Source organism: Dryobates pubescens, chromosome 7 (assembly GCF_014839835.1).
Source record: "Dryobates pubescens isolate bDryPub1 chromosome 7, bDryPub1.pri, whole genome shotgun sequence".
NCBI classification, from domain to species: domain Eukaryota; kingdom Metazoa; phylum Chordata; class Aves; order Piciformes; family Picidae; genus Dryobates; species Dryobates pubescens.
Genome location: NC_071618.1, coordinates 43,470,514 through 43,494,758, shown reverse-complemented (window position 1 = coordinate 43,494,758; position 24,245 = coordinate 43,470,514). Strand labels below are relative to the sequence as shown.

Here is a 24,245-nt window from a genome sequence, read left to right as displayed (position 1 = left end):
AACTTTGGACATAGACATAGATTTTCTGGAGCACTGACCTGCAGGTCAGGGGCTTTAGGAAGCCTCCGGCTCCTGCGCAGGTGCTGATTAGTTCCATGTGCTAATGGTGGCTTGTGAATCCTGGATGACCTTGCAGTTAACTGTATGGGAGAGATTTTACTGCTCTGCTGAGTAGCTGAAGAAAATACAGTGCCTGAGGCACAACTTCTTCCTTGCCCTGCATGTCTTTGTGTGTTTTTGTTGCATTTTCATACAAATCTCAAAGGCTGCTTTTTTGTTTCTCGGTTGATTTAAGGTAGCCCTCTTCTACCCTGAAGGAAGAAACCCAGGTGAAGAAAAACCATGCCTTTGTTTAGTAAATCCCACAAAAATCCTGCTGAGATTGTGAAAGTTCTGAAAGAAAACATGGCCATATTGGAAAAACAAGAAAAAAAGACAGACAAGGTATGAGCTCATGTTGCAGAAGACCAGTAAGGTTTTCATGCTGGGGAAATGGTAAGACCAAGGGAAGCAAACTTGTGTGTGCTCGCTGCCGTGGTTCTGCAACCGCTCACACGTGTAAGTAGCTGCATGTTTGAGTGGCCCTCTGAAGTCAGGGGGCATTTGCATGATTAAAGGGCAATAGATCTGTGGTCAAACAAAAAATGCTGAGCCTCAGCCAAAATGAAGGGTGATCACCTACTACTTCAAATAGTAATAGCATTATTGTCAGAATGGAATGGAATGGAATGGAATGGAATGGAATGGAATGGAATGGAATGGAATGGAATGGAATGGAATGGAATAGAACTGAACGGAATGGAATGGAATGGAATAGAGTAGAATAGAATAGAATAGAATGGAATGGAATGGAATAGAATGGAATGGAATAGAAGAGAATGGAATGGAATGGAATGGAATGGAATGGAATGGAATAGAATAGAATAGGATAGGATAGGATAGGATAGGATAGGATAGGATAGGATAGGATAGGATAGGATAGGATAGAATTAACAGGGTTGGAAAATGCATCTAACAATACAACCTGGAAGGCTGTTGAAAGCTGTTACACTGTTAGCTGTTCTAGCAGGATGACAGATGAGGCTGCCAATTCCATGTGTAGGTGCCTACAGAGCAAAACTTATTTCTGATGAACATTGTACATCTCTTCTCCCAGGCCACCAGCACCAGAACAAGAGGACACAGTCTCAAGCTGTGCAGGGGGAAGTTTAGGCTTGATCTTAGAAAGAAGTTCTTCCCAGAAAGAGAGATTGGCCATTGGAATGTGCTGCCCAGGGAGGTGGTGGAGTTGCCATCCCTGGAGGTGTTTATGAAGAGACTGGATGAGGCACACAGTGCCATGGTCTAGTTGGTTAGTTAGGGTTGGGTGATCAGTTGGACTTGGTGATCTTGGAAGGCTCTTTCAACCTGGCTGATGCTGTGATTATGTGATCCTATTGGATGTGATGATCTTGAAGGTCCCTTCCCTTCCCAAACCTTCCCTTCCCAAACCTTCCCAAACCTTCCCTTCCCAAACCTTCCCTTCCCAAACCTTCCCAAACCTTCCCAAACCTTCCCTTCCCTTCCCTTCAAAAGAGATCTTCCTCTATCAGTGCTTTCCAATCTTCTGTGTGCTGGTGGTCCCTAAATGCCCTGTGCTACTTGTGTTCTAATTCCAGTGCTTGGCTTTTGCTAGTACTGTTGCATTCTTCTAACTCTTTGACAGTCTAAGTGAGTTTTGTCACTCTTCCAGTGGCTAGTTGAGAAGATCAACCCCAGTGTATAAAAAAATATTCCCAATTAGGTATTTGTGCTTACATAAAATCTGCTTGGTGTGTGTGTGACTGAGATGCTGGTTCTCTATATTACTAGTGTAATAGAGGTATATGATTTTAATTAACAACAAGCTAATGTTAGGTTAAAACTGAGTGTTAGTGGAGACAGATAGCTGGTAAGTGACATTAACACAGTGTTTGTGCAACTGAGATGCAGGTTGTGTTTCCCCCATCTGGTGCAGAAGTTTGTATTAGAAACCCAACCCAAAAACTAACCATGGAGCCCTTTGGGCCTTTAATGAAACCTGCTGGAAACTTTGTGGTTCAAAGCAAGGAGCTCAGAGCCTGTTAACCGTGTAAGATCAGTCACACAGATTTCAAAGGGGCCTCTGGTGTTTGATGTCTCATGCAGAAATACCTTCAGCTAACTGCAAAACACTGAGAGAACTTGACTCTGAATTAAAACTTAAAGTAAGCAACTAAATAAACCAACAGAGTCTGCCCTCCCCTGCTGAATTCATGCTTGGGAGCCTGATTAAAGAAGACATTGAGAGCAGAAGCTTCAGAGTGGGGTTTCTTTTCGGTTCGCACGGCAGCACGGCTCCTCTGGGCTGTGGTTTTGAGGATTTGGGGCTTTGAGCTGGTTTGTTTATTTGGGTATCAAGTGACAAAGGAGGAGGAATTCAGATTTCTTAGAAATCCAGTGTAGCATTTTCATGAGAGTCAGAGCAGCTGGTGTGTGTTTTCCTCACCAAGTGAAAGATAGGGGAAGCGTTTCCCCTGCGTATTAGGAGGGGAACAGCTTGAGCTCAATGACAGTGCTTGTTTTGCAGGGGGAGGCTGTCTCCCAGTGTTTTCTGGTGTATTTTATCACTATGGGATGGAGGCTCTTCCTGAGGTGAATGTGGGTGACTGGGGGAGAATAAAGAGAGGGGACAAGGGAACAAAGCAGATGGATTCAGGAAGGGCAGGTCCTGCCTGACCAACCTGATCTCCTTCTATGCCCAGGTGACTGCCTGGTGGATGTGGGGCAGGCTGGGGATGGAGTCTGCCTGGACCTCAGCAAGGCCTTTGACACCATCCCCCACAGCAAACTGCTGGCCAAGCTGTCAGCCCCTAGCTTGGACAGCAGCTCTCTGAGCTGGGTTAGGAACTGGCTGGAGGCTGAGCCCAGAGAGTGGTGGTGAATGGTGCCACAGCCAGCTGGCAGCCAGGCACCAGTGGTGTGCCCCAGGGATCAATGCTGGGCCCCAGCCTGTTCAATAACTTTACTGATGATCTGGATGAGGGGATTGAGTCCATCATCAGTACATTTGCAGATGACAGCAAGCTGGGGGCAGGAGTTGATCTGTTAGAGGGTAGGAGAGCTCTGCAGAGGGACCTTGATAGGCTGGACAGATGGGCAGAGTCCAAGGGCATGAGATTGAACACATAGTAATGCTTAAGTGTGTAGCTTCTGCCCCTTTCACTTACATATATCTAAAGAGACTGCTTGTTTGGGTAGGTCACTGTAAGCTGTCCTCTGTTTCATCTTGATGTACTGTAAAAAACTGGGTGCTGTTCAGAAGGGTCAGGAGAGCAGCATTTTATTAAGGCTACAGCTAGGACTTCAAGATTTCTGGAACAATTACTTGTAGCAATAAAACCTGCTGGTTTTTTTAGGTAGAAACAATGCAGCCAGTGAGCTCCTGTTCACTTTGCTTGCTCCTGCATTGATAAAGTATCTGGGGACTGGTGTGTGAGGTGAGGTGTATGCAGAGAACGTGATGTGCATTTGCATGGAAGAATGGCTGTGTGACTGCTGTGAGCACCAATGCCCATAGGTGCAAGGCTGCAGTTGCCACTCAGCTGCAAAATTGCCTTCAACTTCACTGCTGCACACTGAAACCTAGGGAGTGAGCCAAGAAGGGCTTGGCACCCCTGTCACAGAATCACAGAATCACCAAGGTTGGAAGAGACCTCAAAGATCATCAAAGTCCAACCTGTCACCACAGACCTCATGACTAAACCATGGCACCAAGTGCCAGGTCTAACCCCCTCTAGAACTTTCTTCTAGCTTTGCATGGCCTGAGGTTTTGTGGGGTGTTTCATGTTTCAGCTTCCCTGTTTTGCTTAGGCCTGTTATTGCTCTAGAGGTGGAATAAAGTCCAGATACTATCAGGTACTGGTGCCAAGAGTTTAAACCCTGTCTCTTCTGGTTGGTTTTTTGCCTTGTTTGTGGGCTTGCTTAGGACCTTTCAACCTTTAGTTCTGTCTTAAGTGTGATATTAACAGCATGAAAGGAATTTATGTCCAGGCTGGGCAAACCTGTATCTCTTCTGTTGAATCATACATCCTTTTAAAAGGCGTTTCCCTGTTGCACCTGCTTGGCCAAGTTGTCTTTGCCAGCTTCCTTGAGTGCTAGACTGTAATGTTTTCCTAAATGAGAGAGCTCAAGCCTCTCTGATCCAAAACATTCACAACTTGTTCCCATGCATCTGTTTAGCATGAAATTGTACCAACACTAAGTCAGTTGGGATGATCATGAAACTATGCAAGAGACGGGATTCAGACTGAGCTAATGGTTCTTCTTTGCAGAGCTTACATAGAGGAACAGGTCATCCTGAGTGCAATCACTTACAGGATGGCCAAGGGATCAGGCCCAGCCAGCATGGATTTAGGAAGGGCAGGTCCTGCCTGACCAACCTGATCTCCTTCTATGCCCAGGTGACTGCCTGGTGGATGTGGGGCAGGCTGGGGATGGAGTCTCCCTGGACTCCAGCAAGGCCTTTGACACCATCCCCCACAGCAAACTCCTGGCCAAGCTGTCAGTCCCTGGTTTGGGCAGCAGCTCTCTGAGCTGGGTTAGGAACTGGCTGGAGGCTGAGCCCAGAGAGTGGTGGTGAATGGTGCCACAGCCAGCTGGCAGCCAGGCACCAGTGGTGTGCCCCAGGGATCAGTGCTGGGCCCCAGCCTGTTCAATATCTATACTGATGATCTGGATGAGGGGATTGAGTCCATCATCAGTAAATTTGCTGATGACAGCAAGCTGGGGGCAGGAGTTGATCTACTGGAGGGTAGAGAGGCTCTGCAGAGGGATCTTGAAAGGCTGGACAGATGGGCAGAGTCCATGGGAATGATATTTAACACATCCAAGTGCCAGGTTCTACACATTGGCCACAGCAACCCCATGAAGAGCTACAGGCTGGGGTCAGAGTGGCTGGAGAGCAGCCAGGCAGAGAGGGACCTGGGGGTACTGGTTGATATGTCCTGAACATGAGGCAGCAGTGTGCCCAGGCGGCCAAGAAGGCCAATGGCATCCTGGCCTGCATCAGGAACAGTGTGGCCAGCAGGAGCAGGGAAGTCATTGTGCCCCTGGACTCAGCACTGGTTAGGCCACACCTTGAGTCCTGTGTCCTCAGTTTAAGAAGGACATTGAAACACTTCAAGGTGTCCAGAGAAGGGCAACAAAGCTGGGGGGGGGTCTGGAGCACAGCCCTGTGAGGAGAGGCTGAGGGAGCTGGGGTTGTTTAGCCTGGAGAAGAGGAGGCTCAGGGGAGACCTTCTTGCTCTCTCCAACTCCCTGAAGGGAGGCTGTAGCCAGGTGGGGGTTGGTCTCTTCTCCCAGGCAACCAGCACCAGAACAAGAGGACACAGTCTCAAGCTGTGCCAGGGGAGGTTTAGGATGGATGTTAGGAAGAACTTCTTCATAGAGAGAGAGAGATTGGCCATTGGAATGTGCTGCCCAGGGAGGTGGTGGAGTCATCATCACTGGAGGTGTTTAAGAAGAGCCTGGATGAGGCACTTGGTGCCATGGTTGAGTTGATGAGATGGTGCTGGGTGACAGGTTGGACTCGATGATCTCGAAGGTCTTTTCCAACCTGGTTAATTGTATCTGTTCTATTCTATTCTAGAGAGAGAGATGCATTGGCACTATTCTGTTCTTTCAGGAGAAAAACTAGTTTGACTCATGCAGTGTAGATATTTTTAAACAAGGTAAGGCCAAACCAAGGAGCTTTATGCTTTTGGTTGTAATAAATAACAGGAAGTACTGATGATTCACTGAATCACACATGAGGGTGTTTAACAGGCATCTGTATGTGTGAATGTCACTGTGCAAGAAAGCAACAGTTTAGAGAGAGATTTTTTTTTTGCCCTGGAAATATGCTAGCTGCACACACAGAAGCTGCAGGTTTCTATTTGCTATAATTTATGAGGAATTGAGGATTTCCTGATTGCTATGCAGATACCAGCTGAAGGCATCCTGTATTTCTCCTTAGTGTATTTGGCTTTGGGAAGGTAGAAAAAGTTAATGCAGTTTGTTTGTCCTTCACTGTTATGGCTGGTCATGAATACTTTATTAAGCCCATGGATTAATAGGATGTTCATGAGAATAAGCCCTTCTGACCTGTAACTTATATACATATATATATGTAAAGCCTCCAACCTGTTGGTGAAACAGAGGTAAAACAGGGAAAACCCACTAAAAGCTTTGAAAAGCTGCAGTTCAAGTCTAGGAGCTCAGGCTGCTGATTGTTCAAGGCCGGGTACTTCTCCCCTGATGGTTTTTGTAATGTTCCTTGGAAAGGAGTAAAATGATGCAGTGGTTCTGCATACATAACCATAGGATCAATAAGGTTGGAAAAGAGGAGAGGCTGAGGGAGCCAGGATGGTTTAGCCTGGAGAAGAGAAGGATCAGGGGTGACCTCATTGCCCTCTACAACTACCTGAAAGGTGGTTGTAGACACGAAGGGGTTGGTCTCTTCTCCCAGGCAACCAGCACCAGAACAAGGGGACACAGTCTCAAGCTGTGCCAGGGGAGGTTTAGACTCGAGGTGAGGAAAAAGTTCTTCACTGAGCGAGTCGTTCGTCATTGGGATGTGCTGCCCAGGGAGGTGGTGGAGTCACCGTCCCTGGAGGTGTTCAAGGGGAGATTGGACGTGGCACTTGGTGCCATGGTCTAGTTGTGAGGTCTGTTGGGACAGGTTGGACTTGATGATCCTTGGGGTCTCTTCCAACCTTGGTTATACTGTGATACTGTGACCTCAGAGATCACCAAGTCCATCCTATCACCCAGCACCTCAGGACTAACTAAACCATGGCTTCAAGTGCCACATCCAATCCCCTCTTGAACACCTCCAGGGACAGTGACTCCACCACCTCCCTGGGCAGCACATCCCAATGGCCAATCTCTCTTGCTGGGAAGAACTTCCTCCTAACATCCAGCCTAAACCTCCCCTGGCACAGCTTGAGACTGTGTCCTCTTGTTCTGGTGCTGGTTGCCTGGCAGAAAATGGTAGCATAAGAAGCTTAGAATAAAATAGTATCATAGTATCACAGTATCAGTCAGGGTTGGAAGGGACCACAAGGATCATCTAGTTCCAACCCCCCTGCCATGGGCAGGGACACCCCACACTAGATCAGGCTGGCCAGAGCCTAGAATAGAATTAACCAGGTTGGAATAGACCTTTGAGATCATCAAGTTCAACCTATCACCCAACACCATCTGATCAACTAAACCATGGCACCAAGTGCCTCATCCAGACTCTTCCTAAACACCTCCAGGGATGGTGACTCCACCACCTCCCTGGGCAGCACATTCCAATGGCCAATCTCTCTTGCTGGGAAGAACTTCTTCCTAACATCCAGCCTAAACCTCCCCTGGTGCAGCTTGAGACTGAGTCCTCTTGTTCTGGTGCTGGTTGCCTGGGAGAAGAGACCAACCCCCACCTGGCTCCAACCTCCTTTCAGGTAGTTGTAGAGAGCAAGAAGGTCTCCCCTGAGCCTCCTCTTCTCCAGGCTAAGCAACCCCAGCTCCCTCAGCTTCTCCTCACAGGGCTGTGCTCCAGACCCCTCCCCAGCTTTGTTGCCCTTCTCTGGACACACTCAAGTGTCTCCATATCCTTCTTACATCAGAAATGGCAGCTTGCAGTTGAAAGGGAAGCTATTAATTATTTCTTTTTAACCCCAGAATGCCAGGGAGATTTACACCCTGGCGGCAGAATAGGTGAAAAGCCAGAGATGCAGGGGGTTTTCCTTTGCTAGGAAAATATTTGCACAGCTTTCCTAAAGATTTAGAGCTTCAGTTTCCAAGATAGCACCCCTGCTGTTAACCCATCTGTACGCTGTGGGATATCTCTAGTGGCATACCAGTGACTTCTGGGGTAAAAATAGGCTCTTTTGCTGAGCGATGCTAGGGAACAGCAAGACCTCTGCTGTGGCTGAAGTTATCACATAGTCCTATATATTTACATACTGCTATATGCTGACCTCTCTCAACTAGCAGGAAACTGACAGGAGGTACAAGCAGGCTGGGGGAGAACACTTCTTTATGCTGTGCAAGAGCAGTGCTTGAATCTTCTGGGCAGATGTAACATGACAGTGGCTTTTTATTGCCACCTATTCCAGGAGGGATCTGGAGGTGCTGGAAGGGGTCCAGAGAAGGGCCAGGAGGATGAGCAGAGGGCTGCAGCACCTCTCCTGTGAGGACAGACTGAAGGAGTTGGGGCTGTTCAGTCTGGAGAAGAGAAGGCTCCCAGGTGACCTCATTGTGGCCTTCCAGTAGCTGAAGGGGGCTACAAGAAGGCTGGGGAGGGACTGCTCAGGATCTCAGGGAGTGATAGGACTAGGGGGAATGGAATGAAGCTGGAGGTGGGGAGATTCAGGCTGGAGGTGAGGAGGAAGTTCTTCCCCATGAGAGTGGTGAAGCCCTGGAATGGGTTGTCCAGGGAGGTGGTTGGGGCCCCATCCCTGGAGGTGTTTAAGCCCAGGCTGGCTGAGGCTCTGGCCAGGCTGATCTAGTGTGGGGTGTCCCTGCCCATGGCAGGGGGGTTGGAACTGGCTGATCCTTGTGGTCCCTTCCAACCCTGACTGATACTATGATACTAAGCCAGAATATGTAGATTAACTGCAGGTAATAGAAAGTAGAGAATAGCAGCAGTTTGTTTTCCTAGAATCACAGAGGAATCTAGTTTAAAAGGGACCTTTGAGGATCATCTGGCTCAAACTTGTGGCTCAGGGGAGACCTTCTTGCTCTCTACAACTACCTGAAGGGAGGTTGCAGCCAGGTGGGGGTTGGTCTCTTCTGCCAGGCAGCCAGCACCAGAACAAGAGGACACAGTCTCAAGCTGCACCAGGGGAGGTTTAGGCTGGGTGTTAGGAAGAAAGTGTTCCCAGAAAGAGAGATTGGCCATTGGAATGTGCTGCCCAGGGAGGTGGTGGAGTCACCATCACTGGAAGTGTTTAAGAGGGGACAAGATGAAGCACTTGGTGCCATGGTTTAGTTGATTAGATGGTGTTGGGTGATAGGTTGGACTTGATGATCTGAAAGGTCTTTTCCAACCTGGTCCTATCCTATCCTATTCTATCCTATTCTATCCTATTCTATCCTATTCTATCCTATTCTATCCTATTCTATCCTATTCTATTCTATTCTAATTATAGATCTGGCTTTGGACATCCATTAGTGTCCTCTTAGCTTTTACAAATGACTCTTAGATTTTCTGCTTGGGTCTAGATGTCTTTTTTTTTCCCTTGCAAAGCTATCAAAATGCTCCTTTCAAACAAATGGTTTTCAGTATAGATGTGAAATGCTCTCCTGCCTTTACTATATTCAGCTGTCTTGTCTAGCACTTTCCTGTCATGCTCAGCTTTGCTTTCAAACTTGTTCTTTAATTCCTTCCCACTCCCTGCCAAAAGATCCAAGCAGCCCTGCTGTGGGTCGTGTGTGTTAAGGTACCCTCAGCCAGAAAGAGATGTTGCCTCCACAGCTTCACAGGTGTGTGTGCATTGCTATGCAGTTAAAATGCACACACAGAGTCACAGTATGTCAGGGCTTGGAAGGCACCTTGAAAGATCATCTAATCCAACCCCCCTGCCAGAGCAGGAGTACCTATAGCAGAGCACACGGGAATGCATCCAGGTGTGTTCTCACACATGTGAGGAAAGGACATCTTTGTTCCATGGAGTCTTTGCCTATACAAAGTGGAGTAAACCTGGGAGGAGAGCACGAGGCAGAACTGCCATGCTGTAGCCATCAGTTGTTTTGCTTGCCAAGGGGGACATTACCCCTCAATCTGGTTTAAACCTGCTGACTGCCACCAACATCAAGCTTTTACCTATTTATACAGGTTTCTCTTTAATTTTCCCTGCAAGCTTTCTGGTCAAGCTACTTAGAATCATAGAATCAATAAAGTTGGAAAAGACCTCAGAGATCATCGAGTCCAACCTAGCACCCAACACCTCCTGACTAACTAAACCATGGCTCCAAGTGCCACATCCAATCCCTTTCTGAACACCTCCAGTGATGGTGACTCCACCACCTCCCTGGGCAGCACATTCCAATGGCCAATCTCTCTTGCTGGGAAGAACTTTCTCCTCACCTCCAGCCTAAACCTCTCCTGGTGCAGCTTGAGACTGTGTCCTCTTGTTCTGGTGCTGGTTGCCTGGGAGAAGAGACCAACCCCCTCCTGGCTACAACCTCCCTTCAGGGAGTTGTAGAGAGCAAGAAGGTCTCCCCTGAGCCTCCTCTTCTCCAGGCTAAGCAACCCCAGCTCCCTCAGCCTCTCCTCACAGGGCTGTGCTCCAGACCCCTCCCCAGCCTTGTTGCCCTTCTCTGGACACCTTCAAGTCTCTCAATGTCCTTCTTAAACTGAGGGGCCCAGAGCTGGACACAGGACTCAAGGTGTGGCCTAACCAGTGCTGAGTCCAGGGCAGAATGACCTCCCTGCTCCTGCTGGCCACACTATTCCTGATGCAGGCCAGGATGCCATTGGTCTTCTATAGGTGGTACAAGGATTTGTTTGTGCTACCAGTAGAGGAGCCAGGGCTGCCCAGCAAGCAGTTGATGGGGAAGCAGCACAGCAGCCACCCTGCCAATGGGAGGACCTGGCTGGTTCAGTACCTCCAGCCTCTGTCCCCATGTCTGTTGGTTGACCCCACTGGGGAGGACGAGTGGAGCAATGGTGAAAGTGCTGCTGCCCCTGTGGGGCAGTGCCTGCCTCCAAACCCAAAGAGGGTCTTGTTGATGCCTGTTGGTGGTTGCACTCCTGACCCAATTAGAAATAGAATAGAATAGAAATAGAATAAACCAGGTTGGAAGAGACCTTCAAGATCATCGCGTCCAACCCATCAACCAATCCAACACCACCCAAACAACTAACCCACGGCACCAAGCACCCCATCAAGTCTCCTCCTGAACACCTCCAGTTGTGTGGCTGTGGTCTGTAAGGCCATTTTTCCATGGGGTATATCCATGTGTTTCTATGGAACCTGCAGGATCCAGTGTGGATGCTCCAGCCCCAGTGGTTACATACAGTTATTAAAACCATTTTGCAGTGGATAAATAATCATCACAGGTAGCTGGAAGCTTGTCTTTTGAACTGCTTGTCTTTAATAATGAACCACTTCTTTTTTCTTTCTTTCTTTTTTTCCCTTTTTTATCCTCATTTGTGTACACCCCCCCCCCTTATTTGCTGGTGTACAGGCATCAGAGGAAGTGTCAAAATCTCTGCAAGCAATGAAGGAAATTCTGTGTGGGACCACAGACAAAGAGCCACCTACAGAAACTGTGGCTCAGCTGGCACAAGAGCTATACAACAGTGGCCTTCTAGTGACACTCATTGCCAACCTGCAGCTGATAGACTTTGAGGTAGGTGAGCTTCCATGAACCATTCATCTCCTGGGTCTCAGTGTTGTCAGTGAGTAGGGATGTATTTTTCTGAAGCCTAAATGATTAGCAAACAACATGAAACCCACCCTGGTCCAAATGACCAGGGAAACTGCTCCACTGCCCCACTGCCCCCTAAACCTCCCAGATCTCCCGGTACTGAGAGAGAGAGGAGTTGAGACAAAGCAGTGTTAGTCTCATCTCAAGGTCAGCCAGAAGTGTTATCTTCTCCCAGGCAAACAGAACAGCCAAGATAAGAGGAGAAGAGAAAAATGGGAATGGAAATGAAATGTGAAGAATTGTTATGATACAGCTTCTCTGTAGGGCAACAAAGGGCAACAAAGCTGGGGAGGGGTTTGGAGCACAGCCCTGTGAGGAGAGGCTGAGGGAGCTGGGGTTGCTTAGCCTGCAGAAGAGGAGGCTCAGGGGAGACCTTCTTGCTGTCTACAACTCCCTGAAGGGAGGTTGTAGCCAGGTGGGGGTTGGTCTCTTCTCCCAGGCAACCAGCACCAGAACAAGAGGAGGTTTAGGCTGGATGTTTGGAAGAAAGTGTTCCCAGAAAGAGAGATTGGCCATTGGAATGTGCTGCCCAGGGAGGTGGTGGAGTCACCATCCCTGGAGGTGTTTAAGAGGGGACTAGATGAGGTGCTTGGTGCCATGGTTTAGTTGATCAGATGGTGTTGGGTGATAGGTTGGACTCAATCTTGAAGGTCTTTTCCAACCTGGTTAATTCTATCCTATCCTATCCCATCCTATCCCATCCTATCCCATCCTATCCTATCCCATCCTATCCCATCCTATCCTATCCTATCCTATCCCATCCTATCCCATCCTATCCTATCCTATCCTATCCTATCCTATCCCATCCTATCCTATCCTATCCTATCCCATCCTATCCCATCCTTTATTATTGATGTAATGGCATCCTTTGCAGTGCTTTTGTCCTTCTCTAGCTGCTTTCTATCCACCCTGCCTTATCTTGTGCTCCAGTGGCCATGTGCCTTTCATGACAGTACAACCAAATTGCAGATCCAAGTAAGAAACATTCTAGTATCCCTACAATTTTTAGAGCTGTCTTGTGGTGAGGGAATTCTGCACTGGTTCCCTCCTATGTGCCTCCATTCCCTCTAGGAGAATCCAGAGAGACCAACTTCTCTGGCTCTTGCTGTCACTCATCTCCAGAAAACTGGATGTAACTAGAGCTAAACAGACATCTCTCTCTCTAGGTATATCTCCCTGTGTGACAGTAGAGTAGGAGATAGAGATAGTGGTGCAGTGTACCGAATTTTAAGGAACTAATACTAAGTTTTGCATAGCAGAGATCATCTCAGGTTTTGGCTGTTTTCATCTCCCCCTGTCAACAGCTTTCCTCTCTCTGGGTTGTTTTCATCTTGGAATAGCTGCTGAAGCCACTGGGGATCACAGGATTGCAGGCATGTGTTATGGGTGTTGTGAAGACAGGGTAGAATGGGATGACTTTGTGCAGAATTAGGCTAATTAAGCACATGTCCAAGGGTCAAAAGTGTTGCAGACAAAGGCAGATGGACTGGCCTGCTCTGCTTTGATTCCTCTGTTTAATTCCCTGAGTCTCCAAGCCAGCTGGGTTGGGAAGCAGAATATTTTGTGTTTCTCAGCAGTGACTCATTTGTAGAGGTGAAACCAGGGAATTGCCTTCTGGGTGAAACTATCTGCTCCTTGGCTTCAGATGTTCAATAAGTTCCCCACCAAGGAATGTTTGTCCTCTCAAGACAGATCAAAGGGCATGTACAGATTGTAAGTAACCTTTTGCCTTAGCTTGCCCTGTGCATAGTGACCTGTTGTTGACTCAGTGTCTTGGTTACTGGTCAATAGTGAGCTGTCTCCTTCCTCCATGTATTTCACATGTCAATTTGTCTCCTGTGGCCAGGGGAGAAAGTGGTGGGGGAGGAAGAGGTCTTCTAATGCAAGATGCACTGGCAAACTCTGTGGTTGAGTAAGACATAATCTGGAAAGATCTTAAAAGCTGTTTGCACAGGGAAGCATTCAGAGACAAAGCAAGATTGTGCAGATAGATGCATGCAGGAGAAGAGCAGCAGAAAGTGATGGATCTTGGTTGTGACTAAAGTGGGAGTGTGGCACAGCTGTTTTCTCAGGAGTAATTATTTCATTCTTCATGGTGAAACAGGATGGGATAGGATAGGATAGGATAGGATAGGATAGGATAGGATAGGATAGGATAGGATAGGATAGGATAGAACAGAATTAACCAGGTTGAAAAAGACCTCAGAGATCATCAAGTCCAACCTATCACCAATACCATCTGATCAACTAAACCATGGCACCAAGTGCCTCATCCAGGCTCTTCTTAAACACCTCCAGGGATGGTGACTCCACCACCTCCCTGGGCAGCACATTCCAATGGCCAATCTCTCTTTCTGGGAACACTTTCTTCCTAACATCCAGCCTAAACCTCCCCTGGCACAGCTTGAGACTGTGTCCTCTTGTTCTGGTGCTGGTTGCCTGGGGGAAGAGACCAACCCCCACCTGGCTACAACCTCCCTTCAGGGAGTTGTAGACAGCAAGGAGGTCTCTCCTGAGCCTCCTCTTCTGCAGGCTAAGCAACCCCAGCTCCCTCAGCCTCTCCTCACAGGGCTGTGCTCCAGACCCCTCCCCAGCTTTGTTGCCCTTCTCTGGACACCTTCCAGCATCTCAACATCTTTCCTAAACTGAGGGGCCCAGAACTGGACACAGGACTCAAGGTGTGGCCTAAGCAGTGCTGAGTCCAGGGGCACAATGACCTCCCTGCTCCTGCTGGCCACAGTGTTCTTGATGCAGGCCAGGATGCCATTGGCCTTGTTGGTCACCTGGGCACACTGCTGGCTCATGCTCAACCTACTATCAAGCAGCACCCCCAGGTCCCTTTCTGCCTGGCTGCTCTTCAGCCACTCTGACCCCAGCCTGTAGCACTGCATGGGGTTGCTGTGGCCAATGTGTAGAGCCTGGCACTTAGGTGTGTTCAATCTCCTGCCATTATCTGTAGTAATGATTGCATTCTTTCTGGTGAAACAATGGGCAACTTTAAAGTGAACCCTGATTTTCCAGCATGTAGTCACACTTGGCATTGGTTGCATTTGTGTGATTAAAAGCTTTCACTTTGTCAGTCCGGGTTGTGGGGCAGTGTGCATGGTTCTAGCTTGACAGCTCCAACTGGGATGCTGCAGGGGCAATAGTACATGCTGCAAAGCCATGCTCAGCTTCAGGTAATGGCTTTCATGTTGCTGTTTCAGATGGCAAGGGACTGATTTGCTTGACAGAACAGGGGAGATGTACATCTTCATGTAAATAAATCCCCCAAAAGCTGTAAATGGGAGTGAGGAGGATCAGTAGACTTCAGAGCCACCAGATGGAGGAATCCTTCTTGTGACACTGAAGAAACCAAGTATGAGGTTGTGTGACTGTGGAGAGCTCATACAAGCAGACTGCCTTGGTTTCAATTTGTTTTCTGCTTTAAGCAGAGATCAGTAAAGGTCATCTGTTCATGCTTGTCCAGTTGAAGCTCTATTTTTCTCCTTTAACAGGGAAAAAAGGACGTTTCCCAGATCTTTAACAACATCCTGAGGAGACAGATTGGCACACGCAGCCCTACTGTGGAATACATTAGTGCCCATCCTCATATCCTGTTCATGCTTCTAAAAGGGTAGGTGCTGTAATCTGGTTTTCATTGGAGAGCATGGCCTGGAAAGTGCTGACGCTGCAGTTGATCTGTGTTCTCACTTTTAGTTTGGCTCTTGGGTTTTGGTGGGGTTTTCTTGCTCTTCAATAACAGATTTTGTTCCAGATTCTTATGTGACTGGTTTGATATTGGCTTTCACAGTCTCACAGTATCACCAAGGTTGGAAGAGACCTCAAAGATCATCAAGTCCAACCTGTCACCACAGACCTCATGACTAGACCATGGCACCAAGTGCCACATCCAATCCCCTCTTGAACACCTCCAGGGATGGTGACTCCACCACCTCCCTGGGCAGCACATCCCAATGGCAAACGGCTCACTATCTGGGAAGAACTTTCTCCTCACCTCCAGCCTAAACCTCCCCTGGCGCAGCTTGAGACTGTGTCCTCTTCTTCTGGTGCTGGTTGCCTGGGAGAAGAGACCAATTCCCTCCTGGCTACAACCTCCCTTCAGGGACTTGTAGAGAGCAATGAGGTCACCCCTGAGCCTCCTCTTCTCCAGGCTAAGCAACCCCAGCTCCCTCAGCCTCTCCTCACAGGGCTGTGCTCCAGACCTCTCCCCAGCCTTGTTGCCCTTCTCTGGACACCTTCAAGTGTCTCAATGTCCTTCTTAAACTGAGGGGCCCAGAACTGGACACAGGACTCAAGGTGTGGCCTAATCAGTGCTGAGTCCAGGGTCACAATGACCTCCCTGCTCCTGCTGGCCACACTATTCCTGATGCAGGCCAGGATGCCATTGGCCTTCTTGGCCACCTGGGCACACTGCTGGCTCATGTTTAGGCAGCTGTCAACCAGCACCCCCAGGTCCCTCTCTGTTTGGCAGCTCTCCAGCCACTCCAACCCCAGCCCGTAGCTCTCCCTGGGGTTGCTGTGGCTTTCTTTCTACTTGTATTTTTTCATTACTGGATTCTTTTATTTGACTGTTATTTTTTTTTTATGTCACCAAACATTGCTGGAGTAATTCCAACATGTTGGAACAGTTGTGTGCTGATTGCTTTTGACTGCTCCCCCACGTGATGCAGTTCTTGCCCTGGACTCTCGTGCAGCATTGTTGACGACTGCTGGGTTTTAATTTGGACTTTTTTTGCACTGCAGGACTGGCTTCAAATGGTGTCTGTAAATAACTGGAGCAAAACTGGGCCATTATGTGGTACAACAGAGAGAAGACCAAAAAAATGCATGAAAAGAATAGTTGTGTCTGTAGGACAGGCTTCCCCGAGGCTTGCAGCCACATCTGAACTGCAACTTTAAATTCATTCTGTACTGAACTCCCCAACCTTCAGCAGTAAATCTTTGGGGTTTTTGTCTTTTAACCTTTGAGGAAGTCAGTGCTTAGCTGTAGTCTGGTGGTTCCCAAGGTAAATTGGCCAAGGAAGGGGAATAGACTGATGTGCAGAGAGGACATCAGCTGTGCCAGGGGAGGTCTAGGCTGGATGTTAGGAAGAAATTCTTCCCAGCAAGAGAGATTGGCCATTGGGATGTGCTGCCCAGGGAGGTGGTGGAGTCACCATCCCTGGAGGTGTTTAGCAAGAGCCTGGATGAGGCACTTGGTGCCATGGTTATTTGATTAATTGTGTTGGGTGATAGGTTGGACTCAGTGATCTCGAAGGTCTTTTCCAACCTGGTTAATTCTGTATTCTGTCTTCTATTCTGTAAAGTGATTGAGAGTACCACAGAGTACCAGGGATTTCCAGAACTGGGGGCTTGTGGTTGAATGTGGTGGCAAAGCTCTTACCTTGAGTACTGTGTCCAATTCTGGGCCCCTCAATTTAGGAAGGACACTGAGACACTTGAGCGTGTCCAGAGAAGGGCAACAAGGCTGGGGAGAGGTCTGGAGCACAGCCCTGTGAGGAGAGGCTGAGGGAGCTGAGATTGATTAGCCTGGAGAAGTGAAGGATCAGAGGTGACCTCATTGCCCTCTACAACTACCTAAAAGGTGGCTGTAGACAGGAGGGGGTTGGTCTCTTCTCCCAGGCAACCAGCACTAGAACAAGGGGACACAGTCTCAAGCTGTGCCAGGGGAGGTTTAAACTCGAGGTGTGGAAAAAGTTCGTTACTGAGCGAGTTGTTCGTCATTGGAATGTGCTGCCCAGGGAGGTGGTGGAGTCACCATCCCTGGAGGTGTTCAAGGGGAGATTGGACGTGGCACTTGGTGCCATGGTCTAGTTGTGAGGTCTGTTGGGACAGGTTGGACTTGATGATCCTTGGGGTCTCTTCCAACCTTAGTTATACTGTGAGACTGTGGTTGCTGTGACAAGAAGTGATGTAGACCCTCTGCCTTCCTTGCAGGCAGGGCAGTGAGTAGCTGGGCAGGCGATTGTGCTTTTACAAGTGTAGAGATCTGTTGTCATTCAGCTTCAGTTTTCAAACTCTTGACTTGTTCTGTGTTACTAAATGGCAGCTTCCTCAGAAAGGAAACCAGTAAGCTACTTACTTACTCGAGTACTGTGTCCAGTTCTGGGCCCCTCAGTTTAGGAAGGAGGTTGACTTGCTGGAGTGTGTCCAGAGAAGGGCAACAAGGGTGGTGAGGGGTTTGGAGCACAAGCCCTATGAGGAGAGGCTGAGGGAGCTGGGGTTGCTTAGCCTGGAGAAGAGGAGGCTCAGGGGTGACCTTCTTGCTCTCTACAACTACCTGAAGGGAGGTTGTAGTGAGGCAGAGGTTGGTCTCTTCTCCCAGGCTACCAGTACCAGAACAAGAGGACACAGTCTCAAGCTGCATCAGGGGAGGTTTAGGCTGGAAGTTAGGAGGAAGTTTTACACAGAGAGAGTGATTGCCCACTGGAATGGGCTGCCTGGGGAGGTGGTGGGGTTGCCGTCACTGGGGGTGTTCAGGGCAAGGCTTGACAGGATGCTTGGTGCCATGGTTTAGTTGATTAGGTGGTGTTGGATGATAGGTTGGACACGATGATCTTGAAGGTCTCTTCCAACCTGGTCTGGTCTATTCTATTCTATTCTATTCTATTCTATTCTATTCTATTCTATTCTATTCTATTCTATTCTATTCTATTCTATTCTATTCTTAAATGGATTAAAATTCACCATTTGTTTATTAAAAGTCACCATTTATATAAACTTCAAGCCAATTGTTTCAGGAGCGTGTGACTTCCCTCAGTCCTCGTTAAGTTGTACAACTGGTTTGGATTTCATCTGCAGAGACAGTCATTTTCTTCCCTTTTCTCTGCCTTTGGTTTGTTTGGTTGTTTTTTCCTCTCACACATTGTGCATGTATTGCTGCCATATGTCTGGGCTTTATTTAAAGCTAAGAAATATATTTGGATCTTGTCCCAGATATTCTTTGGCATCTGTAACAAGCAATAATATTAAGATTAATTTAAGAAGGACGTGGAGACTCTTGGATGTGTCCAGAGAAGGGCAGTGGGGCTGGGGAGAGGTCTGGAGCACAGCCCTGTGAGGAGAGGCTGAGGGAGCTGGGGTTGCTTAGCCTGGAGAAGAGGAGGCTCAGGGAAAACCTTCTTGCTCTCTACAACTGCCTGAAGGGAGGTTATAGCCAGGTGGGGGTTGGTCTCTTCTCCCAGGCAACCAGCACCAGAACAAGAGGACACAGTCTCAAGCTGTGCCAGGGGAGGTTTAGGCTGGAAGTGAGGAAGTTCTTCCCAGCAAGAGAGATTGGCCATTGGGATGTGCTGCCCAGGGAGGTGGTGGAGTCACCATCCCTGGAGGTGTTCAAGAGGGGATTGGATGTAGCACTTGAAGCCATGGTTTAGTTAGTCCTGAGGTGTTGGGTGCTAGGTTGGACTTGATGATCTCTGAGGTCTTTTCCAACCTTATTGATTCTATGATAAGATGATGGTGATGATTTTATGTTATGCATATGTGCTGCTGACAGACATTTTACTGTAGGTGACCTGAGCCAGTGGGTGGTGGCATCATTTAGGTGCTTTTTTGGAGGTTTCTGTTTGTGTAGCAGTGTGTCTGTGTTAGTTTAGTCCTTCAGGCTCCTCATCCTTGATTTCTTGATTATCTCCCCAAAGCACTGCACTGTATCAGAATTGCCACTTCAGAAGTTTCTTGTTAGAAAGTGCCGCTGAATTCGCCCACAGCAGGCCATAAGACAGTTCTCTCCTGCCCTGATGGCATCTGAGCAGCTGCTGCAGAACAGCGTAATGATGTCAAACACAATGCTGCCCTAACTCCCTGTGCCTTGGTGCTGTGACTGTCTAAAACCAGTATGCTGGAGATTGGGAATGGAATGGAATGGAATGGAATGGAATGGAATGGAATGGAATGGAATGGAATGGAATGGAATGGAATGGAATGGAATGGAATAGAATAGAATAGAATAGAATAGAATAGAATAGAATAGAATAGGATAGAATAGAATTAACCAGGTTGGAAAAGACCTCAGAGATCATCAAGTCCAACCTATCACCCAACACCATCTAATCAACTAAACCATGGCACCAAGTGCCTCATCCAGTCTCTTCCTAAACACCTCCAGTGATGGTGACTCCACCACCTCCCTGGGCAGCACATCCCAATGGCCAATCTCTTTGCTGGCAAGAACTTCTTCCCAACATCCAGCCTAAACCTCCCCTGGTGCAGCTTGAGACTGTGACCTCTTATTCAGGTGCTGGTTGCCTGGGAGAAGAGACCAACCCCCACCTGGCTACAGCCTCCCTTCAGGCAGTTGTAGAGAGCAAGAAGGTCTCCCCTGAGCCTCCTCTTCCCCATGTTAAGCAACCCCAGCTCCCTCAGCCTCTCCTCACAGAGCTAGTACCTAAAATATGTGCCTGCAGCAAGGGCAGGGCTCTGAATATGCAGCTTGAGCCTGTGGTGCTTGTGTGCAGTCAGCTATGGGGCTGGGAAACACGTGTTCAGGTTGGACACCACCACTTGAAAACGTGACTTAAGGACATGTTTTCCTATTTGCTTAGTGCTAAATGAAATACATGAAATCAGCATCTGCTTAAAGAGAAGGAAAGTGGATTTGGCTGGCTTGCCCCATGCAGTGCTAGTTACATGACATTTGGAGAGGAAGAACACTCTGTGACGTTTCCAGCGTGACTGTAGAAGAGACACCTTGGGACCATTGTGAAGGCTTGTCATTGTTGTGCTTGCATGGGATGCAAAATTTCCTCTGCTCCCTGACAGTCAATTCCCAGCAGCATCAACAAAAGGTTACTTTTTCACTGCATAATATCAGCTCTCTTGAGTGGGAAGGATCCTGAATCAGAGCTCCCGCCCAGGGTTTCCTGCTTAGTACTCCAGCGGCACTGCCAGCTTGAGATAACTCTTTATACCTTGTAGGCTTAATTTTACTTGGTGGCTGCTTCCTTCCAGCTTCAGAGAAATTTACAGCACGTGGCTCACTGCTTTTTCTTTATTTTTCTGGGTAGGTTAATTGACCTTCCTGCTGCAGGAGTCCTGTGTCCAGTTCTGGGCCCCTCAGTTTAAGAAGGATATTGAGACACTTGAAGGTGTCCAGAGAAGGGCAACGAGGCTGGGGAGAGGCCTTGAGCACAGCCCTGTGAGGAGAGGCTGAGGGAGCTGGGGTTGCTTAGCCTGGAGAAGAGGAGGCTCAGGGAACACCTTCTTGCTCTCTCCAACTCCCTGAAGGGAGATTGTAGCCAGGTGGGGGTTGGTCTCTTCTCCCAGGCAAGCAGCACCAGAACAAGAGGACACAGTCTCAAGCTGCACCAGGGGAAGTTTAGGCTCAAGGTGAGGAGAAAGTTCTTCCCAGAAAGAGAGCTTGGCCATTGGGATGTGCTGCCCAGGGGGGTTGTGGAGTCACCATCCCTGGAGATGTTCAAAAAGAGATTGGATGTGGCACTTGAAGCCAGGGTTTAGTTAGTCCTGAGGTGTTGGGTGACAGGTTGGACTTGATGATCTCTGAGGTCTTTTCCAACCTTGTTGATTCTATTATTCTATGAGGACTTGCTTTGACAGTGCTTTGCTTTCTGGGAGTGCTGGCTTTGTGTCTGAGTAGGATTTCAGATGGATACAACATTTGGTGTATAGAGAGTGCCGTTTTTCTCTCTCTCTGTTGTCAAGCACATTGCATCAGCCTGGAAATAACTTTTGTCCTTTGTAATTTAAATCATTCCCCCTCTACCACAGTGACTGTAGAAGCCTTGAGGTTTGTGTAACTCATTTATAAATTCCATATATATATATATATATATGTAGCTCATGCCATATGCTCTCTCTAACATACTTAGTCACTGCCCTGATTTGGTTTGCGATGATCTCTCCTTATCACAGTGCAGTTAAAGTTTAATGGTGGATTGGCTGAAGCTGCAAAACTCCCCTTGAGTTCATACAAGGATAAACTCAGGCTCTATAAGGTACTGTAAAATCAGATCAGAGTGTAGCTGTTTGTCAAATCCTTGTGTCTCTCAGGCTCAATGCCTTCCAAATCTCCTGCCTGAGCTCCTTACCTTGTACCATCTTCCACACCAGACAAGCAAGTGTGATTCCCTTTGCACCCAGATGGATCTCTGCTTTCAGCCTTGCCTCTTTCAGCCTCCATAGTGTATGTCTGGAAACATTTCAAGCCCATTGTTTGCTTTTCTGGTGGCCCCAGTAGCCAGCATGTGGGGATGTCTTTAGGTTGCAAGCTTAGTCTGAGCAGAGAGGAACAAGGTACTTTTTCCTGCTGCCACAATATGTTGGTATACAGCACTAGTGGCTTGCTAAAAGTGATTTTTGAAAGACATTCCTATCATTCCTGCCTGGTGGCTTTGCATGTAAGTGTGGGTGCAGGCAACATGCCTGGGGAGGCCACACCTTGAGCCTGTGTCCAGTTCTGGGCCCCTCAATTTATGAAGGACATTGAGACTCTTGAATGTGTCCAGAGAAGGGCAATGATGCTGGGAAGAGGTCTCAAGCACAAGCCCTGTGAGGAGAGGCTGAGGGAGCAGAGGTTGTTTAGCCTGGAGAAGAGGAGGCTCAGGGGAGACCTTCTTGCTGTCTACAACTACCTGAAGGGAGGTTGTAGCCAGGTGGGGGTTGGTCTCTTCTCCCAGGCAACCAGCACCAGAACAAGAGGACACAGTCTCAAGCTGTGCCAAGGGAAGTTTAGGCTGGAGGTGAGGAGAAAGTTCTGCACAGAAAGAGAGATTGGCCATTGGGATGTGCTGCCCTGGGAGGTGGTGGAGTCACCATCCCTGGAGGTGTTCAAGAGGGGATTGGATGTGGTACTTGAAGCCATGGTTTAGTTAGTCCTGAGGTGTTGGGTGACAGGTTGGACTTGATGATGTTTGAGGTCTTCTCCAACCTTATTGATTCTATGATTCTATGAGAGGGCAGCCTGTAAATGTCTTCCAAGGAGTTGTGAGAGCCAAACCCAACTTTCCTCACTTCTGTGACCAGCCTGAGGTCCATAAGCCACTTCCAGATAACAGAAGATCTGACTGAGAATTACTCAGTGGATACTCATGTTTTAAAAAGTCATTGTGCTGGAAACAATGTAATTTGCTTTCATTCCAATCAAAATATTCCTCAGCCAACTACTAAACATTTTCCTGGCTGCACTCCTAGCAGCAACTCCGCCTCTTTTGCCTCGACAATTAATACTCCTGTTAAAGGAGCTGGGGAGAGGTATGCCCCAACGGGAATCATCAGCAAACCTCCATGGCCCTAAAGAGTCATAAATTCATGATGCAAATGAGTCCCAAAAGGAAACAAATAGGGGCTTGAGTGCTTGCAGCTCCTTGAGGGTGGGAAGTTTCACTCGCCTGCTCGGAACAGCGCTTCGCTCTTCATCAAGCCAGCTATTGTTGACGTCGGTTTGAAGCATGCAGCTCTGGTATGCTCCTGAAACACTACCAGTCTTTTAAACTGCAAGCTGGTGGTCAAGTTGAGGGCCCACTCACTTCACAGCACAGATGGCATTTTGTGCTTCCCTCCTTTTTTGCTTCTCTTTTGGCCTAGTGATAGGAATGAATTGTGCACAGGGAAACTGATGCTGATAAGCTCTGAGCGATAATACACAGTTCTGATATAGTATAGCCAGCTTATTGAAACAGAGTGTGCTTTCTGTCCCGTGGCCTTCATCACTTTCACATGACTGTATATTGTTGGAAGAAGTTCATTTTCAGGCCTTCCTGACTGTTGGAGTTTTGTTCTTCCTTTGGGGTTTTTTCCTGGGGTTGTTTTTGGTTGTGTTTGCTCAGGGGGGATGCGGGGAGGGATCATTGCTCTTTGGTTTGTTTCGGTTTTAATTGCATGTCTAACAGTTTTGTTTCAGGTTCATTTCAGCCTTAAAGAAATCCAAAGTTTATAGAAATAGAAAATGCTCTGAATTGCTTCCCCCTTTCCTTCCCTTTACAAGGTCAAGAAGTGTGCTGGCTCCTGACTATTGTAATGCCTGTGCTGTAGTGGGATTGGAATTTGAGGAACAAATAATTTGTCTCCCAGACAAAGTTGTAGCATCTGCAGAGGAGAGATTGAGCAGAATTCTTCCTGAACTGCAAACAAAATCTATCTCCAGAGCTACAAAAAACTTAATCCTGTCTAGACTGCCTGGATAGACTTCCTACCTTCCTTGTTAGACATGAGTATTCCACAGTGATGTTCTCTAGAAGAGGAGTGGAAGCTGATGGATGGTCATGAAGTGTTCTGTTTTTCTTGGATAAACAGAGGAGCTCAAAATGAAACCTGAAAAGGGGCATTGCTATATTGTATGGGCTTTGCTTTCTCATCAATTCTCATCAGAGCAGAGGAGCTCACAATGTAACCTGAAAGGGGCATTGCTATATTGTATGGGCTTTGCTTTCTCATCAATTCTCATCAGAGCAGAGGAGCTCACAATGTAACCTGAAAGGGGCATTGCTGTATTGTATGGGCTTTGCTTTCTCATCAATTCAGAAGGATAAAGGAGTTCTGCTGAAACATTATGCACTCCTCACAGTCTTTCTGCAGAGAGGAGGTGTAAGACACATTCACACTGAAATGTATTTTGGCTTGGGAAGACAGGGGTCTGCAACAGGAAACGCTGGCAGCCTTCCCTGCATGGCTGCTCCTTAGCTTGGAGCTGAGGTCCCCGAAGCTGGGGGCCGCGGTGCAGCTGGGAGCTGCTGTCCGTGCACTGTGTCCCTTCTGGTGTGCACATTCCCTGTGCTACCAAGTTTTGCACTGCTGGAAAGGTGCCTGCTTATCTTTGTCCTCCTGTG

General features: G+C 48.0%; 1 protein-coding gene across 1 annotated transcript in view; it reads left to right on the top strand.

Moving 5' to 3' along the window:
• The first annotated feature begins 299 nt into the window (after positions 1 to 299).
• CAB39L (calcium binding protein 39 like) overlaps positions 300 to 24,245 on the top strand; it is a 40,721-nt gene continuing 16,775 nt past the window's right edge. The window contains exons 1-3 of the mRNA XM_054163121.1: positions 300 to 444; positions 11,218 to 11,382; positions 14,958 to 15,076. Of these exons, the coding sequence (XP_054019096.1) occupies positions 343 to 444; positions 11,218 to 11,382; positions 14,958 to 15,076 (386 nt within the window). The 5' untranslated portion in view covers positions 300 to 342. The remainder of the gene's footprint in view (positions 445 to 11,217; positions 11,383 to 14,957; positions 15,077 to 24,245) is intronic.